This window comes from Pecten maximus, unplaced genomic scaffold, assembly GCF_902652985.1.
Source record: "Pecten maximus unplaced genomic scaffold, xPecMax1.1, whole genome shotgun sequence".
In the NCBI taxonomy this organism is placed as follows: Eukaryota; Metazoa; Mollusca; class Bivalvia; order Pectinida; family Pectinidae; genus Pecten; species Pecten maximus.
Genome location: NW_022979420.1, coordinates 15,643 through 35,270, shown reverse-complemented (window position 1 = coordinate 35,270; position 19,628 = coordinate 15,643). Strand labels below are relative to the sequence as shown.

The 19,628-nt window shown below is 37.5% G+C and overlaps 2 protein-coding genes across 4 annotated transcripts in view; both read right to left on the bottom strand.

Moving 5' to 3' along the window:
* LOC117318622 overlaps positions 1 to 18,832 on the bottom strand; it is a 30,321-nt gene extending 11,489 nt beyond the window's left edge. The window contains exons 1-3 of one of the 3 annotated variants that reach the window (XR_004530422.1): positions 18,696 to 18,832; positions 15,433 to 16,821; positions 14,830 to 15,310 (exon numbers count right to left, since the gene is read on the bottom strand). Coding sequence is in view for 1 of the 3 variants with exons in the window: in XM_033873585.1 (XP_033729476.1) it covers positions 15,985 to 16,821 (837 nt within the window). In the remaining 2 variants the exon portion in view is untranslated. Of the gene's footprint in view, positions 1 to 14,829; positions 16,822 to 18,695 lie in introns of those variants that run through there. The other 2 variants (XR_004530423.1, XM_033873585.1) reach the window with 2 other exon arrangements.
* On the bottom strand, positions 4,592 to 9,837 carry LOC117318623. The gene is made up of 3 exons (XM_033873586.1): positions 9,733 to 9,837; positions 7,803 to 7,949; positions 4,592 to 6,386 (listed from the first exon to the last, which is right to left on the bottom strand). The coding sequence occupies exons 1-3, from the start codon at positions 9,835 to 9,837 to the stop codon at positions 5,544 to 5,546; spliced, it is 1,095 nt and encodes a 364-aa protein (XP_033729477.1). The 3' UTR covers positions 4,592 to 5,543.
* Positions 18,833 to 19,628: the final 796 nt, after the last annotated feature.

Here is a 19,628-nt window from a genome sequence, read left to right as displayed (position 1 = left end):
GTATACAATCTAATGGTAGTATTGGTGTTTCTCCTGTGCAATACTTAACTGGATAGGATTGTCCACGTTTCATATGTGGTGTCACCTGTCCACGATACTCCAGGGTTTACGTAAGCTCTCGTAACTGATGGAATATCGAGGATGTCACATGCCAGACAACGTGAGTTTTATCCGCGGTGGTTCTACAGGAAGACCCATAGCGTGCTTTTACATTTTGGCCAACGACAGTGATTAATAGCTGATATAACGTGTTTTAATTGATAATAAATAGATAAAGTTTGTATCATCTGATGGTATACTGTTCAAATGCTCCGATCGAAAAAAAAAGTCCATGGACGACAGCTGATTGCCATCCTCGTTTCTACCTCATGCATAGATTGATCTTGAAATATCTTTATCCCAAGTTGCTCGTAAAGTCACACAATCTATGTACATGTGTGTAATTGAACTTTGCCTTACTTGAACAACTCAAAAGTCGAGATTTGTTTAGATGGGTTGTTCACTGTGTAATGCAATGACATGAACGGCCTACTTACAGCGATGGTGAATAAATAAGTAGAGGTAAAATAATCCTCAAATGGACTGAGAGTACACTAGTTAACTTGTTCTTAGGAGAGAATCATATTGTGTTTTGAAATATTGACGGGGAATCGCAATTCATAAACTCAGTCACTGGCGACACGGAGCACAATACAACAGGACAATTAATGTCAAAATATGGTACGCTCCAATTTGGTTTGTATTGTTCAACGCTTTTCCAACAGTTTTGGTAATTTAATAACATGGTAAGCTATGGTTTGGTTTCTGTTTTTTAACGATGTATACAATAGACAGTATGGTAAAGTTTTAAGTGATAGAGATTTATATAAGATGATGTAACGTATTTCTCAACTGATGTTCAAGTTCAAGTTCTTTATTGACTTTGAATCTTCCGACTCATCAGTATCTAAACTAGACATAGTTGATATCATCTGATGGTATACTGTTCAAATCGCTCTGATCAGAAAAACGAAAAATGGTCGACAGGTGATTGTCATCTTTGTTTTAGCCTCTTGCATGAATCGTTCCTTGAATCTTGTTTGTCCCTAGTTTTACGTATAGTCATATTATCTATTTAAATTGTTCGTTGAATCACAGGAACAAGAAAAAAAAGTCGAGGTGGAGGAAACAGGTTTGTGTGATATCTTATTCAGTTTGTAATGCAATGACTTGAACAAAGTTGTTAATCGGTGACGAGACAATGAATTGCCATAAATTATTCTGCATTTCGACTGAGAGTTGTTACTTGTACTTGCTGTGTTTTGAAATATTGACAGTGAATCGTGATAAATAAACTCTGTCATTGGTGGTACGGATTCCAATACACCACGACAATTCATGTCAAAACACTACAGTCTAGGATTTCTTTTTTAGGTCATCTGATTGGTAAGGTCTCACGTCCTATAAACATCTATAGTCATTTAAGGCCACGATAGACTAGGATTTGGTTGGTATAGTCTAACGTCCTATCAACAGCAATAGTTATTGAAGTATAGTCAAATGTGCTATCAACAGCCATAGTCATTTAAGGACACGATAGACTAGGATTTGGTTGGTTTCGTTGAATGCCTTATCAACAGCTTTGGTTATTTAAGGACGCGATATCTAGGATTTGGTTGGTATGGTCTCACGTCCTATAAACAGCCATAGTCATTTAAGGACACGACAGACTAGGATTTGGTTGGTATTGTTTAACGTCCTATCAACAGCAATAGTTATTTAAGGACACGATAAACTAGGATTTGGTTGGTAGAGTCAAACGTGCTATCAACAGCTATAGTGATTTCAGGATACGGTGGACTAGGATTTGGTTGGTATTGTTAACGCCCTATAAACATATTTCGTCATTCAGCGACACGATAGACTAGGATTTGGTTTGTATTGTTTAACGTCCTATCAAAAGCTATGGTTAGATAAGGACACGGCAGGAGGATTAAACAGATGTATGGTACTCTTTTTACACCTGACGAGTTCTAGGAGGATTAAACAGCTGTATGATAGTTTTATATTCATGATCAGGTGTGTCTCCTGCACAATACTGTGATGAACATTATTGAATTTGTTACTTACTGGAAAATAACTAAATCATCCAACTTTCATATGATGTTTTCACCTGACCATCCTAGATTCCTCATGTGTTAACGATCACATCCGCTCGATGATGTCGCATACCAGGCTACGTGGGTTTTCTCCGCGGTAGTTCAAAAGTAAAACCCCTCGCGCGCTTCCATTTTGGCTTATAATAGTAATTAATATAAGTCGATATAATGTATTTGTCAGTTAATGTAAAATAGATAAAGTTTAAATCATATGATGGTATCCTGCTTGTTTAACGTCCCATCAACAGCTATGGTCATTTCACGCGATAGACTAGGATTTCGTTTGTATTGTTTAACGTCAGGTCAACAGCTATTCTTGTTTAAGACACAGTAGACTAGGACAGCTAGGGTCATGTGAGAACATGGTAGATAAGGATTTGGTTTCCTTGTTAAGCGTCCTATAAACAGCTATGGCATGACTAAACAGCTGTATGATAAGAGTTTGATATTCTTCACTGACGAGTCGTACGACTAAACAGTGGTATAGCACGGTTATATATTCATGATATGGTATACAATCTAATGGTGGTATTGGTGTTTATCCTGTACAATACTTAACTGGATATTACTGTCCACGTTTCATATGATGTTGTCACCTGTCCACGATACTCCAGGGTTTACATAAGCTCTCGTAACTGATGGAATATCGAGGATGTCACATGTCAGACAACGTGAGTTTTATCCGCGGTGGTTCTACAACAAGACCTCTCGCGAGCATTTACATTTTGGCCAATGATAGTGATTAATAGCTGATATAAAGTGTTTCTTGATTTATGTAAAATAGATGAAGTTTGTATCATCTGATAGTACTGTTCAAATCGCTCAGATCAGAAAAACGAAAAATGGTCGACAGGTGATTGCCATGCTTGTTTCTGCCTCATGCATAGATCGGTTTTTAAATACCTTATCCCTAGTTCACGTAAAGTCACACAATCTATATTATTGAACTTTGCCTTACTTGAACAAGAGAAAAGTCGAGGTAGAGAAAACATTTTTTTGAGATGGGTTGTTCACTTTGTAATGCAATGACATGAACAATGTACTTAGAGCGATGATGAATAAATAAGTAGTGGAAAAAGAATCCGCAGATGGACTGGGGTTTTTTACTTGTACTAAGGAGACAATCATATTGTAATCTGAAAATCGCAATTCATAAACTCGGCCACTGGCGGAACGGGGCACAATACAACGGGACAATTAATGTCAAAATATGATAGTTTAGGATTTTGTTTGTATTGTTTAATGTCCTATAAATAGCTATGGTCATTTAAGGACACGGTAAGCAAGGATTTGGTTTGTATTACTTAATGCTTGGCAACAGCTATTGTCTCGTGATTACCATAGAAAATATCGGAATAAAGTCTTTTGTTGTTCAGTTTGGGCGATCGTTCTGCTGTGGTGCACGTGTGATACAATCATCTTAGCATGTTCAGATGTGGGGCGCATGTTATACATATGTCCTCGCTCGTTCTGCAGAGGAGCACGTGTAATACACACATCTTACATATTGTAGCTCGTTTTGCTGTGGAGTGTGAGTAACACTTACAGCTTGGCTAGTTGTGCTGTGGAGCGTGTGCAAAACATACGTCTTGGAACGCTATTATGTGGAGCACGTGTATTACATAGATCTTGGCTTATTATGCTGAGGGCGTGTGAAATACGTACATCTTGGCTTGTTCTCTCGCGGAGCGTGTGCAAAACATATGTCTTGGCTTGACCTGATTTGGAGCACGTGCAATACATGTCTTGGCTCGACCTGCTTTGGAGCACGTGTAATCCATATGTCTTGGCTCGTTCTGCTGCAGAGCATGTCTAATACATACGTCTAGACTCGACCTGCTGTGGAGCGAGTGTAATCCATATGTCTCGGCTCGACCTGCTTTGGAGCACGTGTAATACACGTCCCGGCTCGACTTGCTTTAGAGCATGTGTAATCCATGTCTTGGCTTGTCTGCTGTGGAGCATTTGTAATACAATGAATCAAGGTTATTTTCAATCACAAACTAGGTCCCATCCAAGAAAGAGACTAGCCAAGAATCATGACTGACCTAAGCTTTGGAGTAGTGTGTCGGTCTGTTTAACACAGATTTGAATTACTTTTGATATTGGCATCAACATTCTTCCAACAAGGTGGTGATTTCAACTTAACCAACTGCTTTAGTCATGAATTAAATAGTTGAATTATAATTACATTGGCTATTACAATATCTGAAAACCAAGATATTGAATTTATCTCCATTTAACATAAACATTATACAGACAATCATTCATGCCATGGAAAAGCTGTCCAATTCAAAATGAAAACTGAAGATCAGAAAAGTGAATGATGGGAAGTCCAATTTATTTCCATAAATATCCAATTTCTATATACCTTATCTATGTCCATTTTTCGCTTTTTCATTCACATATCTGGATCTGTTGCTTGTCAATGAAAGTAACAAAATGCATTTTTATTTTTTCTAAGTAAAATTACTTCTGTATACGAGTAATGTGTTATGTGATGCAAATTTGATTGTATATGTTGCATTTATATTTAATTACGTACCGCATATGGAGGTTGCATCCTTAATTACATACCGCGTATGGAAGTAACACCCTTAATTACCTACCGCATATGTAAGTTACACCCTTAATTATGTCTCATATGTAAGTTACACCCTTAATTATGACTCATATGTAAGTTACACCCTTAATTGCCTACCTCATATGTAAGTTACACCCTTAATTACCTACCGCATATGTAAGTTACACCCTTAATTACCTACCTCATATGGAAGTTACACCCTTAATTATGTCTCATATGTAAGTTACACCCTTAATTACATACCGCGTATGGAAGTAACACCCTTAATTACCTACCGCATATGTAAGTTACACCCTTAATTACCTACCTCATATGGAAGTTACACCCTTAATTATGTCTCATATGTAAGTTACACCCTTAATTGCCTACCTCATATGTAAGTTACACCCTTAATTACGTACCTCATATGTAAGTTACAACCTTAATTATGTGTCTCATGTGAAAGTTTCATCATTTATTACGTACACAATATGAAAGTAACACCCTTTTTACGTACTGTACCTTATATGAATGTTACACCCTTAATTATGTACACAATATTAAGTTACACCCTTAATTACGTACACAATATGAAAGTAATACCCTTTTTTCGTATATCATGAGAAAGTTACACCCTTTTTATGTACATCGCATTCACGTTACACCCTTGATTACGTACCTCATATGAAAGTTACATCCTTACTAATTATGTTCTATTTACTACCATATCATGAATCTTATTATGTTCTAACGTTTAAGATCTGGTAGCATTTTTCTATATATTATCTATACGGATATATGCTAAGGAGGGAATTACATGTCTGATATGTTCTTTACTCAAGTTAATATTTCCGTGCTGCACGGGCAAGTTTTTTCCTCGCAGCCTTTGCTCTAGCTATAGCGTGTTGGCGCATGCGTACTTGTCTCGTTTTGATGAGCTTTGAGAACATCCAACACCTGCTGACGGAGAAGGCCGTGCGATACATCAGTGGACAAAAGAAGGCTTTCTTCTGCTCGTGAACTACCGTGGAAGCCTTAGGTTTCCCCAGAGCCATGACATCAGCCATCGTCTTGACTGGCCTGAAGAAGGGGCTAGAAACAGAATTTGACGTCACAGTACTGCCATAACTGATAGTAGCTGATGTGTTTTCGGGCATGTTTAATGTTTTCGACAATTCTGATTTTCCATTGGGCTGATTCTCCAACATCAAGGTTTCCAGTATTTTTGCTATCATTGTCGAGCTAAATTTATTCCCATTGGTGACGATCAGCAATATTTCATTCGTAAGATATTTGGAAATATCGGCAACATAATCTGGATCAAAGTCTACCTGAGAGTCTGACTCTAAATCTGTTTCGCCAGTGTTAGTGTAGGCCCTGTTGGGATATTGATGGTGTAGTCGCGTCCTGGCTAGTTGGGACGATGTTTTGTTCTCAATAATGTCACCATATGCCGAATGTCCCGTGTGCCCCATGCTTGTTAAGTAATATCCTTCAGGAATCTTCCCATGGACTGTGGCGCCAGCTTCAGTTGTTACTGGCGATAATTGGTCAGTATCAATCGAGAGATCTTTTGGTAAACTTCCTAATTGGAGATGTTTCTCTCCAAAAGTCACATCCCCGCAAATACATCGTATCACGAGAATGGTGATTTTTGCAGCAACAAGTACCGGACCCTTGAACATCTGCAGGAAAAGACAAACATTGATCAGGACAGGCATACACAAACATTGATCAGGACAGGGAAAGACAAACATTGACCAGTACAGGAAAGACAAGCATTGACCAGTACAGGAAAGTTAAGCATTGACCAGTACCGGGAAAGAAACATTGAGCAGGACAGGGAAAGACAAACATTGCCCAGTACAGGAAAGACAAGCATTGACCAGTACATGGAAAGACAAACATTGACCAGTACAGGGAAAGACAAACATTGCCCAGTACAGGAAAGACAAGCATTGACCAGTACATGGAAAGACAATCATTGATCAGGACAGGGAAAGACGAACATTAATCAGTATAGAAAAAGACAAACATTGATCAGGACAAGGAAAGACAAACATTGATCAGTACAGGGAAAGACAATCACTGACCAGGACAGGGAGAGACAAACATTGACCAGTACAGGAAAGACAAACATTGATCAGTACAGGGATAGACAAACATTGACCAGTACAGGGAAAGACAAACACTGACCAGTACAGGGAAAGACAAACATTGACCAGTACAGGGAAAGACAAACATTGACCAGGACAGGGAAAGACAAACATTGACCAGTACAGGAATGACAAACATTGATCAGTACAAGAACTTTCTATAAAATAGCAATATATGAACGTGTGTACTTCGCGCCGTAGAGATCGAAACTCATATCAGATCGGGTAAGTTTTTACACACTGAAGGTTTTAACCCCACAAAACATTTTACTGCAATAATATAGTTATTTACTTGCACAATTCATATCATGATAGAGTATACCTGTACCATTATAGTTAAAGCTCACTTGTTTTATTTACTTACCAAACAGTCATTACACACATTTATTTGAAAAAGAAATTTTCTCATATATCTGTATAAGAATTAAATACAAGATACCCAACCAAAATGGCTTAGTACACACCACATTGTGCTCATACACACAAAAAAAACCTCCAATGTTCATGAGAATCACGGATATTGACCATCAAACTAGTACCAAGGAAGCTTTCTTTCGTCTATACATAGAATACAAGTTACAATACAACAGTAGCTAAGGTTGACTGCAACGCCGAACAGAGGAAATAAAACTATTGTTATCCAAGTTTTAACTTATTTCTGTGGATTCATTAAAACAAACTTTTTAAAATCTTCAAACTCTTTACAAAGGGTATATCGGTAGTGGAAATTGGTATATCATAAAGGAAAAATCATCTTCTGTACAGTTTGGAATATTACAATGATTCTTTCGCGAGTCCTCCTTATATAATCAGTGTTAAAATGATATCTAGTTCTTTCGCGAGTCTTACCTGTATGTAATCAGTGTTGAAAAGATATCTAATTCTGTCGAGTCTTACCTGTATGTAATCGGTGTTGAAAAGATATATAATTCTGTCGAGTCTTACCTGTATGTAATCGGTGTTGAAACGGTTTCTTATTCTGTCGAGTCTTACCTGTAAAACATCAATGCTGAAAATGATTCTAATTCTGTCGAGTCTTACCTGTATATAATCAGCGTTGAAAAATGTTTCTAATTCTGTCGAGAGTATTACCTGTAAACAATCAGTGCTGAAAATAATTCTAATTCTGTCCAAAGTCCTACCTGTATATAATCAGCGTTGGAATGTTTCCAATTCTGTTTTTGTCTTACCTTTGTGTAACCAGTTGTTCGTTTTCTGTCACACTTCTATACTTTCTTGTGGTCAGTGAAGTAACTCGCCCGGAGTCGCCTTTTATACTGCTGGAGCAGCTTCCAGATTGTTTTTCACGGTAATATTTCATATTGTCGCTGTGCGCTCGTTGGGTGTGACAAATCTACTGAAAACGCCAGAAAACGAAAACCCAGTCGAAAAAAGTGTTTCACCTTCACTAAGTGATTATGTAAATGATTAAAATAAACCTGTGTCATATAGGTGTTTAGTCCCTCTAGGACTCGTCAGTGATTATCATACAGCGGTTTAATCCTCTGAATATAAAACTTTATCATACACCTGTTTAGTCCCTCTAGGACTCGTCAGTGATTAATATAAAACTTTATCATACAGCTGTTTAGTCCCTCTAGGACTCGTCAGTGATTAATATTAAACTTTAACATACCGCTATTTAGTCCTCTTGGTACTCGTATTTGATGAATGTAAAAATGTACCATACAGCGAGTTAGTCCCCCTAGGAGTCGTTAGTGAACAGTAACCGATATCAAACTGTTTATAGATTGTTAAACAATACAAACTGAATCCTAGCCTACTGTATCCTTAAATGATCAAAGCTGTCGATCGGACGTTAAACAATACAAACCAAATCCTACCTTACCGTTTCTTTAAATGAGTATAGGTAATGATAGAACACCGTTATATCGAAGATGTCACATGCCAGACAACGTGAGTTTTCTCCGCGGTGGTTCTACAGCGAGACCTCTCGCGAGCTTTTACATTTTGGCCAACGATAGTACTTAATAGCTGATATAAAGTGTTTCTTAATTTATGTAAGATAGATGAAGTTTGTATCATATGATAGTACTGTTCAAATCGCTCAGATCAGAAAAACGAAAAATGGTCGACAGGTGATTGCCATGCTTGTTTCCGACTCTTGCATACATCGCTGTCTGAATCTCCATTGCCGCTATTTGTACGTATAGTCACACAATCTATGTGGATTGTTCTTAACATGAATAAGAGAAAAGTCGAGGCAGAGAAAACATGTTTTTTTTAGATATCTTATTCAGTGTGTAATGCAATGACTTGAACAAAGTGGTTAGTTAAGGACACGGTAGACTAGAATTTGGTTTGTGTTGTCTAACGTCCTTTAAAAAGCTATGGTCATTTAGAGACACGATAGACTAGGATTTTGTTTGTATTGTGTAATGTCCTATAAACAGCTATAGTTACGATATTAGGATTTTATGTCTTTGTTTAACGTCCTAACAACAGCTATGGTCATTAGGACACGATAGACTAGGATTTTGTTTGTATTGTTTAACGTCCTATAAACAGCTTTGGTCATTAGGACACGATAGACTAGGATTTTGTCTGTATTGTTTAACGTCCTAACAACAGCTTTGGTCATTAGGACACGATAGACTAGGATTTTGTCTGTATTGTTTAACGTCCTAACAATTAACAGCTTTGGTCATTTGATATCACGACAGGAGGACTAGGCCTGTATGTACATTTATTTAATATTCATCACTGACGAGTCCTTGGAGGATTACACAACTGTTTGATAGTTTTATATTCATGATCAGGTGTATTTCCTACACAATACTGTGATGAAAATTATTGTTATTTACTGGAAAATAACTATATTTATCATCCAACTTTCATATGATGTTTTTATAACCTGACCATCCTCGATTCCTCGTGGGTTAACGATCACGTCCACTCGACGATCACAGCTGCCAGGCAACGTGGGTTTTCTCCGCGGTGGTTCCACAGCAAGACCCATCGCGCGCTTCCAATTTGGCTAACAATAGTAATCAATATTAGCAGATATAATGTGTTTCTCAATTGCTGTAAAAAAGATAAAGTTTATATGATCTGATGGTATACTTGTCAAATCGCTCAGATCGCAAAAAACGAAAAATGATCGACATTTGGTTGCCATCCTTGTTTTCGTCTTTTGCAGGAATCGCTCTTGGAATCTTCTTTCTCATACAATATACATGTACATATGATAATATGTTATTGTACTGTGCTTTATAGGACCAAGAGAAGTGTCGAGGGTGAGAAAACATGTTTACGAGATTTCTTATTCAGTTTGTGATACAATGACTTTAATAAAGTAGTTAGTGCGGTGATAAGTCAGTAAGTAGAGATAACATTAGGAGACAATCATACTGTGTTTTGAAATATTGACGGTAAATCGTGATTAATAAGCACATTCACTGGCGGAACGGAATAACACAAGACAATTAATATCAAAACACAGTAGGCTAGGATGTAGTTTGTATTGTTTAACGTCCCATCAACAGCTGTGGTCAGTTTAGGACAGACAATCGATATTAAAACACAGTAGGCTAGGATGTAGTTTGTATTGTTTAACGTCCTATCAACAGCTGTGGTCAGTTTAGGACAGACAATCGATATTAAAACACAGTAGGCTAGGATGTAGTTTGTATTGTTTAACGTCCTATCAACAGCTGTGGTCAGTTTAGGACAGACAATCGATATTAGAACACAATAGGCTAGGATGTAGTTTGTATTGTTTAACGTCCTATCAACAGCTGTGGTCAGTTAAGGACATGATTCGCTAGGGTTTGGTTTGTTTTATTCAACTGTTTGGAACTTTTTACGGGAAATAGCGATTAACAACTGGCGGTAAGGAGCACAATATAACAGGACAATTAATGTCGATATACGGTAGGGTAGGCTTTCATTTGTATTGTGTAACGTCCTTTTAAGCAGCTATGGTCATTTCAAACGATAGGCTAGAATTTGGTGTTTCTTGTTAAACGTCCTATAAACAGCTATGGCATGACTAAACAGCTGTATGATAGAGTTTGATATTCTCACTGACGAGTCGTAGGACTAAACAACGGTATAGTACGGTTATATATTCGTGATTTGGTATACAATCTAATGGTAGTATTGGTGTTTCTCCTGTGCAATACTTAACTGGATAGTATTGTCCACGTTTCATATGTGGTGTCACCTGTCCACGATACTCCAGGGTTTACATAAGCTCTCGTCACTGATGGAATATCGAGGATGTCACATGCCAGACAACGTGAGTTTTATCCGCGGTGGTTCTACAGCAAGACCCATAGCGTGCTTTTACATTTTGGCCAACGACAGTGATTAATAGGTGATATAACGTGTTTTAATTGATAATAAATAGATAAAGTTTGTATCATCTGATGGTATACTGTTCAAATGCTCCGATCGAAAAAAAAAACCATGGACGACAGCTGATTGCCATCCTCGTTTCTACCTCATGCATAGATTGATCTCGAAATATCTTTATCCCAAGTTGCTCGTAAAGTCACACAATCTATGTACATGTGTGTAATTGAACTTTGCCTTACTTGAACAACTCAAAAGTCGAGATTTTTTAGATGGGTTGTTCACTTTGTAATGCAATGACATGAACAGCCTACTTACAGCGATGGTGAATAAATAAGTAGAGGTAAAATAATCCTCAAATGGACTGAGAGTAGTTAACTTGTTCTTAGGAGAGAATCATATTGTGTTTTGAAATATTGACGGGGAATCGCAATTCATAAACTCAGTCACTGGCGACACGGAGCACAATACAACAGGACAATTAATGTCAAAATATGGTACGCTCCAAATTGGTTTGTATTGTTCAACGCTTTTCCAACAGTTTTGGTAATTTAATAACACGGTAAGCTATGGTTTGGTTTCTGTTTTTTAACGTCATGTATACAATAGACAGTATGGTAAAGTTTTAAGTGATAGAGATTTATATAAGATGATGTAACGTATTTCTCAACTGATGTTCAAAATCACGTTCTTTATTGACTTTGAATCTTCCGACTCATCAGTATCTAAACTAGATATAGTTGATATCATCTGATGGTATACTGTTCAAATCGCTCTGATCAGAAAAACGAAAAATGGTCGACAGGTGATTGTCATCTTTGTTTTAGCCTCTTGCATGAATCGTTCCTTGAATCTTGTTTGTCCCAAGTTTTACGTATAGTCATATAATCTATTTAAATTGTTCGTTGAATCACAGGAACAAGAAGAAAAAAGTCGAGGTGGAGGAAACAGGTTTGTGTGATATCTTATTCAGTTTGTAATGCAATGACTTGAACAAAGTTGTTAATCGGTGACGAGACAATGAAATGCCATAAATTATTCTGCATTTCGACTGAGAGTTGTTACTTGTACTTGCTGTGTTTTGAAATATTGACAGTGAATCGTGATAAATAAACTCTGTCATTGGTGGTACGGATTCCAATACACCAGGACAATTTATGTCAAAGCACTACAGTCTAGGATTTCTTTTTTAGGTCATCTGATTGGTAAGGTCTCGCGTCCTATAAACATCTATAGTCATTTAAGGCCACGATAGACTAGGATTTGGTTGGTATAGTCTAACGTCCTATCAACAGCCATAGTCATTGAAGTATAGTCAAATGTGCTATCAACAGCCATAGTCATTTAAGGACACGATAGACTAGGATTTGGTTGGTTTCGTTTAATGCCCTATCAACAGCTTTGGTTATTAAGGACACGATATCTAGGATTTGGTTGGTATGGTCTCACGTCCTATAAACAGCTATAGTCATTTAAGGACACGACAGACTAGGATTTGGTTGGTATTGTTTAACGTCCTATCAACAGCAATAGTTATTTAAGGACACGATAAACTAGGATTTGGTTGGTATAGTCAAACGTGCTATCAACAGCTATAGTGATTTCAGGATACGGTGGACTAGGATTTGGTTGGTATTGTTAACCGCCCTATAAACATATTTCGTCATTCAGCGACACGATAGACTAGGATTTGGTTTGTATTGTTTAACGTCCTATAAACAGCTATGGTTAGTTAAGGACATGAGAGGAGGATTAAACAGATGTATGGTACTCTTTTTTACATTCCTCCCTGACGAGTTCTAGGAGGATTAAACAGCTGTATGATAGTTTTATATTCATGATTAGGTGTGTCTCCTGCACAATACTGTGATGAACATTATTGAATTTGTTACTTACTGGAAAATAACTAAATCATCCAACTTTCATATGATGTTTTCACCTGACCATCCTAGATTCCTCATGTGTTAACGATCACATCCGCTCGATGATGTCGCATGCCAGGCTACGTGGGTTTTCTTCGCAGTAGTTCAAAAGTAAAACCCCTCGCGCGCTTCCATTTTGGCTTATAATAGTAATTAATATAAGTCGATATAATGTATTTGTCAATTAATGTAAAATAGATAAAGTTTATATCATATGATGGTATCCTGTTTGTTTAACGTCCCATCAACAGCTATGGTCATTTCACGGGATAGACTAGGATTTCGTTTGTATTGTTTAACGTCAGGTCAACAGCTATTCTTATTTAAGACACCGTAGACTAGGACAGCTAGAGTCATGTGAGAACATGATAAGGATTTGGTTTCCTTGTTAATCGTCCTATAAACAGCTATGGCATGACTAAACAGCTGTATGATAGAGTTTGATATTCTTCACTGACGAGTCGAAGGACTAAACAGCGGTATAGTACGGTTATATATTTATGATATGGTATACAATATAATGGTAGTATTGGTGTTTATCCTGTACAATACTTAACTGGATATTACTGTCCACGTTTCATATGATGTTGTCACCTGTCCACGATACTCCAGGGTTTACGTAAGCTCTCGTAACTGATGGAATATCGAGGATGTCACATGCCAGACAACGTGAGTTTTATCCGCGGTGGTTCTACAACAAGACCTCTCGCGAGTTTTTACATTTTGGCCAATGATAGTGATTAATAGCTGATATAAAGTGTTTCTTGATTGATGTAAAATAGATGAAGTTTGTACCATAGAAAATATCGGAATAAAGTCTTTTGTTGTTCAGTTTGGGCGATCGTTCTGCTGTGGAGCACGTGTGATACAATCATCTTAGCATGTTCAGCCGTGGGGCGCATGCTATACATATGTCCTCGCTCGTTCTGCAGAGGAGCACGTGTAATACACACATCTTAATATTGTAGCTCGTTTTGCTGTGGAGTGCGAGTAACACTTACAGCTTGACTAGTTGTGCTGTGGAGCGTGTGCAAAACATACGTCTTGGAACGCTATTATGTGGAGCACGTGTATTACATAGATCTTGGCTTATTATGCTGAGGGCGTGTGAAATACGTACATCTTGGCTTGTTCTCTCGCGGAGCGTGTGCAAAACATATATCTTGGCTCGACCTGATTTGGAACACGTGCAATACATGTCTTGGCTCGACCTGCTTTGGAGCACGTGTAATCCATATGTCTTGGCTCGTTCTGCTGCAGAGCATGTCTAATACATATGTCTCGGCTCGACCTGCTTTGGACCACGTGTAATACACGTCCCGGCTCGACTTGCTTTAGAGCATGTGTAATCCATGTCTTGGCTTGTCTGCTGTGGAGCATTTGTAATACAATGAATCGAGGTTATTTTCATTCACAAACTAGGTCCCATCCAAGAAAGAGACTAGCCAAGAATCATGACTGACCTAAGCTTTGGAGTAGTGTGTGGGTCTGTTTAACACAGATTTGACTTACTTTTGATATTGGCATCAACATTCTTCCAACAAGGTGGTGATTTCAACTTAACCAACTGCTTTAGTCATGAATTAAATAGTTGAATTATAATTACATTGGCTATTACAATATCTGAAAACCAAGATATTGAATTTATCTCCATTTCACATAAACATTATACAGACCATCATTCATGCCATGGAAAAGCTGTCCAATTCAAAATGAAAACTGAAGATCAGAAAAGTGAATGATGGGAAGTCAAATTTATTTCCATAAATATTCAATTTCTATATACCTTATCTATGTCCATTTTCGCTTTTTCATTCACATATCTGGATCTGTTGCTTGTCAATGAAAGTAACAAAATGCATTTTTATTTTTTCTAAGTAAAATTACTTCTGTATACGAGTAATGTGTTATGTGATGCAAATTTGATTGTATATGTTGCATTTATATTTAATTACGTACCGCATATGGAGGTTGCATCCTTAATTACATACCGCGTATGGAAGTAACACCCTTAATTACCTACCGCATATGTAAGTTACACCCTTAATTACCTACCTCATATTTAAGTTACACCCTTAATTACCTACCTCATATGGAAGTTACACCCCTTAATTACCTACCTCATGTAAGTTACACCCTTAATTACCTACCTCATATGGAAGTTACACCCTTAATTATGTGTCTCATATGTAAGTTACACCCTTAATTACCTACCTCATGTAAGTTACACCCTTAATTACGTACCTCATATGGAAGTTACACGCTTAATTATGTCTCATATGTAAGTTACACCCTTAATTACCTACCTCATGTAAGTTACACCCTTAATTACGTACCTCATATGGAAGTTACACCCTTAATTATGTCTCATATGTAAGTTACACCCTTAATTACGTACCTCATATGTAAGTTACACCCTTAATTACGTACCTCATATGTAAGTTATAACCTTAATTATGTGTCTCATGTGAAAGTTTCATCATTTATTACGTACACAATATGAAAGTAACACCCTTTTTACGTACTGTACCTTATATGAATGTTACACCCTTAATTACGTACACAATATTAAGTTACATCCTTAATTACGTACACAATATGTAAGTTACACCCTTAATTACGTACACAATATGAAAGTAATACCCTTTTTTCGTACCTCATAAGAAAGGTACACCCTTTTTATGTACATCGCATTCAAGTTTCACCCTTGATTACGTACCTCATATGAAAGTTACATCCTTACTAATTATGTTCTATTTACTACCATATCATGAATCTTATTATGTTCCAACGTTTAAGATCTGGTAGCATTTTTCTATATATTATCTATACGGATATATGCTAAGGAGGGAATAACATGTCTGATATGTTCTTTACTCAAGTTAATATTACCGTGCTGCACGGGCAAGTTTTTTCCTCGCAGCCTTTGCTCTAGCTATAGCGTGTTGGCGCATGCGTACTTGTCTCGTTTTGATGAGCTTTGAGAACATCCAACACCTGCTGACGGAGAAGGCCGTGCGATACATCAGTGGACAAAAGAAGGCTTTCTTCTGCTCGTGAACTACCGTGGAAGCCTTAGGTTTCTCCAGAGCCATGACATCAGCCATCGTCTTGACTGGCCTGAAGAAGGGGCTAGAAACAGAATTTGACGTCACAGTACTGCCATTACTGATAGTAGCTGATGTGTTTTCGGGCATGTTTAATGTTTTCGACAATTCTGATTTTCCATTGGGCTGATTATCCAACATCAAGGTTTCCAGTATTTTTGCTATCATTGTCGAGCTAAATTTATTCCCATTGGTGACGATCTGCAATATTTCATTCGTAAGATATTTGGAAATATCGGCAACATAATCTGGATCAAAGTCTACCTGAGAGTCTGACTCTAAATCTGTTTCGCCAGTGTTAGTGTAGGCCCTGTTGGGATATTGATGGTGTAGTCGCGTCCTGGCTAGTTGGGACGATGTTTTGTCCTCAATAATGTCACCATATGCCGAATGTCCCGTGTGCCCCATGCTTGTTAAGTAATATCCTTCAGGAATCTTCCCATGGACTGTGGCGCCAGCTTCAGTTGTTACTGGCGATAATTGGTCAGTATCAATCGAGAGATCTTTTGGTAAACTTCCTAATTGGAGATGTTTCTCTCCAAAAGTCACATCCCCGCAAATACATCGTATCACGAGAATGGTGATTTTTGCAGCAACAAGTACCGGACCCTTGAACATCTGCAGGAAAAGACAAACATTGATCAGGACAGGCATACACAAACATTGATCAGGACAGGGAAAGACAAACATTGACCAGTACAGGAAAGACAAACATTGACCAGTACAGGAAAGTCAAGCATTGGCCAGTACAGGGAAAGAAACATTGAGCAGGACAGGGAAAGACAAACATTGACCAGTACATGGAAAGACAAACATTGACCAGTACAGGGAAAGACAAACATTGCCCAGTACAGGAAAGACAAGCATTGACCAGTACATGGAAAGACAAACATTGATCAGGACAGGGAAAGACGAACATTAATCAGTATAGAAAAAGACAAACATTGATCAGGACAAGGAAAGACAAACATTGATCAGTATAGAAAAAAAAGACAAACACTGACCAGTACAGGGAAAGACAAACATTGACCAGTACAGGGAAAGACAAGCATTGATCAGTATAGAGACAGACAAACATTGATCAGGACAGGGAAAGACGAACATTAATCAGTATAGAAAAAGACAAACATTGATCAGGACAAGGAAAGACAAACATTGATCAGTATAGAAAAAAAGACAAACACTGACCAGTACAGGGAAAGACAAACATTGACCAGTACAGGGAAAGACAAACATTGACCAGGACAGGAAGAGACAAACATTGACCAGTACAGGAAAGACAAACATTGATCAGTACAGGGAAAGACAAACATTGACCAGTACAGGGAAAGACAAACACTGACCAGTACAGGGAAAGACAAACATTGACCAGTACAGGGAAAGACAAACATTGACCAGGACAGGGAAAGACAAACATTGACCAGTACAGGAATGACAAACATTGATCAGTACAAGAACTTTCTATAAAATAGCAATATATGAACGTGTGTACTTCGCGCCTAGAGATCGAAACTCATATCAGATCGGGTAAGTTTTTACACACTGAAGGTTTTAACCCCACAAAACATTTTACTACAATAATATAGTTATTTACTTGCACAATTCATATTATGATAGAGTATACCTGTACCATTATAGTTAAAGCTCACTTGTTTTATTTACGTACCAAACATTCATTACACACATTTATTTGAAAAAGAAATTTTCTCATATATCTGTATAAGAATTAAATACAAGATACCCAACCAAAATGGCTTAGTACACACCACATTGTGCTCATACACACAAAAAAATCCTCCAATGTTCATGAGAATCACGGATATTGACCATCAAACTAGTACCAAGGAAGCTTTCTTTCGTCTATACATAGAATACAAGTTACAATACAACAGTAGCTAAGGTTGACTGCAACGCCGAACAGAGGAAATAAAACTATTGTTATCCAAGTTTTAACTTATTTCTGTGGATTCATTAAAACAAACTTTTTAAAATCTTCAAACTCTTTACAAAGGGTATATCGGTAGTGGAAATTGGTATATCATAAAGGAAAAATCATCTTCTGTACAGTTTGGAATATTGCAATGATTCTGTCGCGAGTCCTCCTTATATAATCAGTGTTAAAATGATATCTAGTTCTTTCGCGAATCTTACCTGTATGTAATCAGTGTTGAAAAGATATCTAATTCTGTCGAGTCTTACCTGTATGTAATCGGTGTTGAAAAGATATCTAATTCTGTCGAGTCTTACCTGTATGTAATCGGTGTTGAAACGGTTTTTTATTCTGTCGAGTCTTACCTGTAAAACATCAATGCTGAAAATGATTCTAATTCTGTCGAGTCTTACCTGTATATAATCAGCGTTGAAAAATGTTTCTAATTCTGTCGAGAGTATTACCTGTAAACAATCAGTGCTGAAAATAATTCTAATTCTGTCCAAAGACCTACCTGTATATAATCAGCGTTGGAATGTTTCCAATTCTGTTTTTGTCTTACCTTTGTGTAACCAGTTGTTCGTTTTCAGTAACCAGTTGTTCGTTTTCTGTCACACTTCTATACTTTCTTGTGGTCAGTGAAGTAACTCGCCCGGAGTCGCCTTTTATACTGCTGGAGCAGCTTCCAGATTGTTTTTCACGGTAATATTTCATATTGTCGCTGTGCGCTCGTGGGTGTGACAAATCTACTGAAAACGCCAGAAAACCAAAACCCAGTCGAAAAAAGTGTTTCACCTTCACTAAGTGATTATGTAAATGATTAAAATAAACCTGTGTCATATAGGTGTTTAGTCCCTCTAGGACTCGTCAGTGATTATCATACAGCGGTTTAGTCCTCCTAGGACTGGTCAGTGATTATCATACAGCGGTTTAATCCTCTGAATATAAAACTTTATCATACACCTGTTTAGTCCCTCTAGGACTCGTCAGTGATTAATATAAAACTTTATCATACAGCTGTTTAGTCCCTCTAGGACTCGTCAGTGATTAATATTAAACTTTAACATACCGCTATTTAGTCCTCTTGGTACTCGTATTTGATGAATGTAAAAATGTACCATACAGCGAGTTAGTCCCTCTAGGAGTCGTTAGTGAACAGTAACCGATATCAAACTGTTTATAGATTGTTAAACAATACAAACTGAATCCTAGCCTACTGTATCCTTAAATGATCAAAGCTGTCGATCGGACGTTAAACAATACAAACCAAATCCTACCTTACCGTTTCTTTAAATGAGTATAGCTAATGATAGAACACCGTTATATCGAAGATGTCACATGCCAGACAACGTGAGTTTTCTCCGCGGTGGTTCTACAGCGAGACCTCTCGCGAGCTTTTACATTTTGGCCAACGATAGTACTTAATAGCTGATATAAAGTGTTTCTTAATTTATGTAAGATAGATGAAGTTTGTATCATATGATAGTACTGTTCA